General features: G+C 44.6%; 1 protein-coding gene across 1 annotated transcript in view; it reads left to right on the forward strand.

Annotated features, from left to right (window-relative positions):
• Window positions 1-461: 461 nt before the first annotated feature.
• Window positions 462-8,353, forward strand: part of LOC130128682 (dolichyl-diphosphooligosaccharide--protein glycosyltransferase subunit STT3B) — a 100,597-nt gene continuing 92,705 nt past the window's right edge. The window contains exon 1 of the mRNA XM_056298365.1: window positions 462-960. Coding sequence (XP_056154340.1) covers window positions 674-960 — 287 coding nt within the window. The 5' untranslated portion in view covers window positions 462-673. The remainder of the gene's footprint in view (window positions 961-8,353) is intronic.

An 8,353-nucleotide genomic window follows, 5' to 3' on the forward strand; every position in this document is an offset into this window, starting at 1 on the left:
TCACACACCTGTCAACAATAATTTGTCTGCAAGGAAACCTTAATCCTGCAGATTTGGCTCCTGCACTTTAGCTCTTTATCACAGTCCATAAGGGAGCATAGATGAGGCTACACAATCAACTTAGAGCTCAGGTAGCTTTATTTATAGTAAACACCAGAATGACTCGATTTCATAGAGAACAAGGGATAATCCTTTTTCAATAGATTTCAACTATAACTTTGTGGAATTGATTGGTGGACTAGCCTGTCGATCATAACGATACTGTTTCTGGATGGTTACCGAATAAGCAACGCTCAGCAACCTCTGGCTCCTCCTACTTGTACCTGTCGTTCTGTGAGAGGCTGACAGCGCTTCCCTCGTCCCGCCTACCCCGCCTCTCTCCACCGGCGTGCAATCGGACAGCGGACCGAGGTTTTGCAACCTCTCTATCCGGAGCATGTTCACATTTGGGATGTAAGCGCTGTTCTCCGCGGTCGCGTTGTTCCCTCCTGCCCCCCACCAATAAAACCCAAGGAAGTCTGAAGATTGAGAGGATAGACAAGAAACCGGGCGGAGGAAACGCTGAGGGAGTTGCACAGGACGGAGCAGAGGGAGTGAGAGGGGGAGGTAGTGTGACAGGAGGGCCGCTCTTGCAAAAAAAAAAATCTATTGATACCGCATACACCACGCAGAAATGGCGGAGCACCACACAGCCGGCGACGGCAAGCACAAAGCGTCCGCGAATGCCGGCGGATCGGCGCACGGCAACAGCCGGTCCGGCGCAGGTGGTGGTGGCGGAGGAGGAGGAGGAGGAGGAGGAGGCGGCGGCAAAGGAGGCCTGTCCGGCGGACTGACACAGCCAGCGGGGTGGCAGTCTCTACTCTCGTTTACCATTCTCTTTCTGGCCTGGCTGGCAGGTTTCAGCTCAAGACTTTTCGCCGTCATCCGCTTCGAGAGCATCATTCACGAGTTTGATCCATGGTAAGCTAGCTAGTCTGCCCCGTCTAGGTAGTGATGATCCAAGCCACGTTGTTAGTAGCAACAACAAGGTGCTAGCTAGTCGGGCTTGGCTAACGAAATAGCTGCGATCTGCATGTCATGCTGCTCAAGTCAGTCAGGTCTGGCGATGCCTTTACCCTTGACCTAATACGATGCACTAGCATAGCTGCCGCTGCAAGAAGCAAGAGCTAGACTGCTCATGTACAGCCTGCAACTTTTCTTTCGAGTCGGAGAAGAATTTGGCAAAGTGGAGCATAGGTCCACGGCACTTCCCTGACTTCCCTATTGAGAACAGGCAGCACGTAAAATCATGAAGATTGTCACTCCTGTTTTGAGATTATCGCGACAGCGTTGGTCGATAGAATTGACTTTTCTTAGAAGACGTGTTTTTGCCTGGAATATATCTCCCGAAATGTTGTGTTAATTGCGTGCCAAATTTATAGTGAATCTACGGTTAATGCAGACGTAACCCTCCGATATTAATTATGGATAGCAAGCTGCCCGATATCCGTGCAGATTGCATGGAGCGCAGTTTACTTCTCATGACAGCAGAAAGATTAAAACCCGGAAGCAAAGCCGATCTGGTCTGCGCTGTTATCGTCATACAGCATCGCTCTGTATCTCTTAGTGTCACAACGGCTCACAAGTCTGTCCCGGTTACAATGCAGTGCTATCCCCTCAAGTGTGTTTAGTCTTTTCAAATCAACCGCAGAGCTCCACAAATGCACTTCTGAGTTAATTTTCACGGGCCAGTGTATCTGATCGGGGTTTCGTACGTAGTTTGCACCGTTTGTTTCCATCTTGTTAATAACGTGCCAAGAGCTGAGGCTGTGGGTAAGAACACAGCATCAACCGCACCAGCATGCCTCTAAAGAGCACAGTGCTGATTTTGCAATTGGACTTCTCACTTCAGAAATGGGTCTTGGCAATGCTAAGTAGCTGTGGGAAAGGTGTCATACAGTGTCAGTAGTTGCTACTGTTCCCTACTGCTTTCATATAGCCTCTTTGTGTAGCTTAGTATGTGTGGAAGTTTGCAGTAGGTGTATAATGTGAGGACTACCAGATACAGCTCTCCCTCGTAGAGCAGTCTGATCAGGCTGCAAACTCCCCTGTTATGGAACTTTATTGGTGCCATAACAGCAGCATGTATGGATGTTTGACACCTGAATTTTAATGTCTTTACTGCTTTGTGTACTGTATATCAGGAGATCTTAACCTTTTGGACATGTAGCACATAGCGGTGCTTTCTGGGGGGCACCCTTTAACACAGAATGTACAAAACTGACTTCAAGATGTCTTTATGCATGCTCAATAATCCAAGTAAAGAAAATACAGAAAGTTGAATCAGTTCATCTGGACGCAACGTTTATTGAGAGAGAAACGTTGTGTCCAGATGAACTGATGCAACTTTCTGTGACTCAAAGGTATCCCCTACTTTCACCTTTTAATGGCTAATTTAACGATTGACGGGGGTGGCATAGTTAATGTATTCTGCAAATAAAAAGTATTCATTACATAGAAGGGATATATGTTCAGTTTTATATTAGGAACCATCCCGTAACCCTTTGTGGGGTCCTGACTCCCCGGTTAAGAACGAGTGCCATCCATGAAGTAGATGGCACTCTGACATAGGGCCTATAGATCATGTAGTTAATCCATAGCAGTAATGGTTTTTCTTCTTATTCACATAATAATGCATCTTCTTCAAAAAGACTTGCTTGACTGACTCCAAGCGTACTCTGAACATACTTTTTTTGTTAAGCAATTTTTAAAATTAATTGGTGGAACTCAGGGAGGCTGACTTCTGATATCCCGTCTCTGCTTGCACATCCCTTAGTATACCATCATAGACATAACTTTTGTTTAGGCTTCCTTTGAAGACTTTCCTAGCTAGGTAACATTTATTGAAATGACATGTTCAGTCTTTCTGTCTTGACGGTGAGGAAAGAAGACATGTATTTTATGACTGTGATCACATTTGATGTTGATTTGAAGTGGCTGTTGCTGTCAGACATGAAAGATTATGGTTTTTGTTTTGTGAATGCTTGGATGCTGTTATTGATTTTGCTCTACGTCAGGCCTCAAATTATCTGCAACTAATTGTAATGTTAACCAAGCAAGCCATTTGAAGGAGCGAGATTGGATTTATAAGCGTCAAAATGTCAGGCTTATTGCAAAATGCATAAACATTTTAGAGGCGGTTCTGATTTCTGGTGTGCAGCCTGATTTGCCTGTTGTCATGCCCAGCTTATTTTGCTCTCTCATTATCTGACGATTATTTTAGGCCCAGCTACAGTGGGCATAAAATTAAGGATTTTAGATCGTCTCCACCATTCAAAATGGTGAATTGGTTTGCAAAACTGTTTTCTGAGATAACACGTATTTGCCGTTTCTCAAGCTGCCTCCTACTTACCGCCCAGCCTAAACTTCTCAAGTCAATGAGTCAGTCGATGATTTTTGCTAAGAATATTGTTCTAACTTTGTCCTTGGCTGTACCTTGTGGAGGCGTAACTCCTCATTCTGTTGGCACAAATATATATGCCTTTTTATTCAATATTTGTCCAGCTGCCAGTGCCGCTGCTTGGAGACATTCAATTTTTCTTTCAGGGTTGATTTTTATCCAAATTCTGCTGTAACTTCTGTCCAGGTTATTGATTTTAAGAGGGAAGAAAATTGATTTTTAACCAGACTGCGAGCTGTACGAGGCTCAGAGGTGTGAATTTGTTGGAAAGAGAACACTCCTTTGAGTCAGTCAGGTTTATCCTACCTTAGTTGTGTCAGGAAATAGGTATCCATTGTGTTTGAAGAGGAAAGGGAGAAGAAGCCTGTCTTTCTGTGACCCAAATAGGGAGCTGGCAATGCAGGTAGCATGCACGCAGACACACATTCGTTCCCGTATCCAGACACACTCTATGACAACTCTCACAGAGTTTCTCCCCCACACCTCTGACTGCATCAGAGCTGAGCCTGTGCCGGTGCCATGACTTTGGCAAGTTTTTAAGGGTTGATAAGAAAAGCTGGGTGGATTCATAGCCTGAGAACTAGGTGTCTGTCACCCATGGGTCCCTCAGGATCGGGTGGATCGTTAAAACATCCGAAGCCCCACCCTGTTTACCTGCATCTAAATCATAAGCCCTAGGTATGGGAATAAGCAGAGCCACTCATGTACATTGTATATTAACATCTTATTCTCCATCTGACAGGGTCTTTGTCAGGCTAAATAAAAACTGGCCGTTTGTTTTCTTGGGTTTGTTTTAATGTTTTAAAATTGTGACATCAGCTGAATATACATTACAAGGTTTGGGATTTGAGTTGTTGTCATGACCAAAGACCAGTAAACATTGGGTCTCAGTTTGACGTGTTTCTGTTTTGCTTTAGAAAACTTAACTGATGTTTTTATGTGTAAGCCCACTGCAGTGCCTTCTCTAGCCACCTCATAGAGATGGAAACACTCCTGAACATATCATGCTGTTTTTGTTCGTTGCGTGGGTGTTCTGAACAATTGAATAATACCATTTTCACTGTGCCAATCTCATGAATGGGTACCACTGGTTCCATGTTCGCTACTGGATGTTAAATGCTCTGGAAGTGTAATTGTTCCTCCTATGTGCACGACATCGACCCCACAAGTGATGTTGCCATCAAGTGCTTAAAAATCCATTGGAAGTACTAGGATGCCACAGCCTTGCATCTCTCTCTCTCTCTCTCTCTCTCTCTCTCTCTCTCTCTCTCTCTCTCTCTCTCTCTCTCTCTCTCTCTCTCTCTCTCTCTCTCTCTCTCTCTCTCTCTCTCTCTCTCTCTCTCTCTCTCTCTCTCTCTCTCTCTCTCTCTCTCTCTCTCTCTCATAGAGCGTCACATTTGAATAGAGGTGGATTACTTGAACCCAGGAGTGTTGGCAAGCACAGCAGTATGTTAGCAGGTGCATTCGTATGGGGAAGCAAAACAAGTAGTGATTGTTTTGTGTACCACACACCTTGCCTCATTAATTTCCTTCTGATGACTAATAGTCCCAATAGATGATGAAATCTACCATGTAGAATTGGTGTCCGTTAACTGTAATAATAATTTTAAAAAATAACAACAACAACAAACAACCCTGCCAAAGACTAATCCTAGGGCGCCATTGATTGCTTTCCTTACTAGACAAAGCATTGTTTTATGTGGAATTTTAATGGCTGCAGAATATGAGAATAATTTGTTTACTTGATGTTTTTCTTCTGGGTCGATATCCGAATAAGTTAGAATTTGATTCTGCTATTTCAGAGGAGTCCTTATTTGGATATTTATGTCATATGGGAAAATTTTGTATTTGTAGTTATTTTTACTCTGGAAAGCCTTGGCTATTTTAACAGACATTTTCCAGCTGTGGCAAGTAAAAATAGCTAAATGAATATAAACGAAACACTGCACATATCGTCTCAGGCCTTGTATAAGAACGATTTACTCTCTACACAGTCTTAAGATATAGCTGGAATTGAAAGTATTTAACATAAAAAGAAGGATTTTGAACCCAGGAAGCTTTTCCTTTTGTGTTGTTGAAATTGCTCATTAAATGAGGGTCAGCTTTTACTATGTGGCTAACACTAAGCTCTTGGTTGTGTACTCAGACTCAAGGCTCGAGAGATGAAGCTGCTAACTTGCAACCTCATTTTACAGCAGAGCCTGGGTGCCAAAGGTAATCATTGCATCTTGGCTTCAGTTCCTTTATCTCAGCTGCAGTTTTCCAGGCTAGGCATCACGCAGCATTCATATCACACCCCTACGGGAGGCAGGGGAGAAAAACCATGCTCACTAGCACTTTTTAGTCACTGTTTTCTCCTCAAACAAGGGACTTGATGCTAAGCCTCTGATGATTAACTACTATTTCCTGGGCTGGGCTTCCCAGCGGGCTAGTGCCAAGCATGGCAGGAGTAGTCGATACATCTGAAGCGTGCTGTGTGTGTGAGATAGATCTGTCCCCAGGTACCTACAGCATGCTCTGGAGAGGAGCTGCTTCTGGCGGGAAAGTGCATTAAGCCCAAGGGAGCAGGTGGATAGCACAGTGAAAGGCTACGTCTCCATACAAACAGCCCTTTTTTCCTAGTTTATTTGCTTATTTGTTTTGCTTGAAACCACACACACATTCCAATATCACAACTCTCCTCACCGCGAAAGGTATGTATCTAGTTTTGAACAAATCAAGCAGCCTGTCACAGTAGAAGAGTTGCAATACATGGTCTTTCACCTTGTGGTTTTTTTTTTTTTAAATTTTGGTATCCTGAGTAGAAGTATGTAGGGGTGTAACGATAGTCAACTCATGATTCGATTCGATCGATGATTCAGGGCTCATTGTTCGATACAACATTGCACGCGTTTGGTGAACAGAACTCAGCATTTCTCACTGGCGGTTGATGATGTGGGCTGTGATGCTAATGTAATTTTGGGTAGCACGAGAGGTCCAGCCATCTGGTTATCGTGACTCTCAGCCTTCTGGAGGGCTTCTTCAGCTTCACATCCTCATACATGGCAGGAACTACAGATTTGCTGAAATGTATACGGGACGGAATGTGATATTTGGGTTCCAACGTGTTGACAAGTTTTTGAAATCCTTCGTCCTCAACTACTGAAAACGGTCTCATGTCTTTGCCAATAAAAATCCCGATGCAGAGCTTGCAAATAGTCTTTGTTTGGTCCACGATCTTGTCACCATTTTCTTGCCTCCGTGCTGGGAGTGGAAAACCCAAAATTATGCCATACAACTGGCTTTAAGTTTAACGGATCATCCTCTATTTCCACCTCCTCCATTTTCTTGCCAACAGGAGATTGCTACAGCTAGTGAACGTCAGGATCAACAACAGGTCAGGAGGGTGTCCAGGTAGCATAGCGATCTATTCCGTTGCCTACCAACATGGGGATTGCCGGTTTGAATCCCCATTTTACCTCCGGCTTGGTTTGGCATCCCTACTGACACAATTGGCCATGTCTGCAGGTAGGAAGCCGGATGTGGGTATGTGTCCTGGTCGCTGCACTAGCGCCTCCTCTGGTCAGTCGGGGCAACTGTTCAGGGGGGGGGGGACTCGGGGGAATAGTGTGATCCTCTCATGTGCTGCGTCCCCCTGGTGAAACTCCTCACTGTCAGGTGAAAAGAAGCGACTGGCGACTCCACATGTATGGGAGGAGGCATGTGGTAGTGTGCAGCCCTCCCCGGATTGGCAGAGTGGGTGGAGTAGCGACCAGAATGGCTCAGAAGTGTGGGGTCATTGGCCAAGTACAACTGGGGAGAAAAATGGGGAAAGATAACCCCCCCCCCCCAAAAAAAAGACATGCTGTGTCATTGCTGTATAATGGATTTACAGTCAACCCATTTTGTGCATAGTATTTTAAATTTCTTGAACGGCATGTCTTTGGCGATATTGTATGCTGTGTCGAACTCAATTATCTCTGCCTTATCTGAGATATGTTGGCCATTTCTTGGTGTTGGTGGGAGAGGGAGCAGCTCCTTGCACACTGCATGTGCTTATAGCTTCTGTTATGAAGTTTGAGGGTCTCTGGCTTAAAATGTGTTGCTGTAGACCAGGGTTCTCAAACTTATTACTCAAAGGTCCGCATCTGATTTTTAGAGAGCTGGAACGATTGATGATAATAACATTTAATCAGCTCACTTATAACTTTTAAGCAACATACATTCAAGTTCAAGATAGTCAGGTTAGTCAAAATACATTCGAGCCTAGTGGGAGAAATGGCATTGTTTGCCTGCAATCAGTTGCTTGAACCTAGGCACAAAAGGTGTGATTGTCAGCTGGAGACGCCTATCCAAATGTTCATTTCGAAGACCTGCCCTACTCTGCCTCTGATTGGCTCTAACCCTAATGAAAACCCATGTACCTGTAGGCTAGTCATTAATGTCATTTATGGTTGTGCTAGTTTCCTCAGCAGGGTTTAGCACCCCCCCCCCCTCCACACACACACACACACACACACACACACACACACACACACACACACACACACACACACCTGGACTGACATGCCATTTAGTCTCGATGTGAACCGACTGAGGTCTGGAATTTTGAGAAGTGCTGCTGTAGATGCAAATTCTGAGTTGCCTGCAACAGTTGGTCCACACTGTTTGAAATAAAAACAGTAGGTAATTAGCAAAGCCAGGTATATTCTTTTAGCCACTCGGGATGAAACGTATAACTTCTCTTGGACTTTTTAGTAGCATACGGCTGCTCAGTTCCCTTCGCTGATTCCTCTGCCGATTCTACGTGTTCCTCAGGGTTGGGAATCGATTTCTTCTGCCGGGTCTGGTGGAATATCAGCCTTGAGAGATAAGAGGCGGCACAGACATCAGAGATGTAGTAGGTGGTGGGGCATTTCCCTTACAGAAAATAGT

The sequence above is a fragment of the Lampris incognitus genome, chromosome 18, assembly GCF_029633865.1.
Source record: "Lampris incognitus isolate fLamInc1 chromosome 18, fLamInc1.hap2, whole genome shotgun sequence".
NCBI lineage: Eukaryota > Metazoa > Chordata > Actinopteri > Lampriformes > Lampridae > Lampris > Lampris incognitus.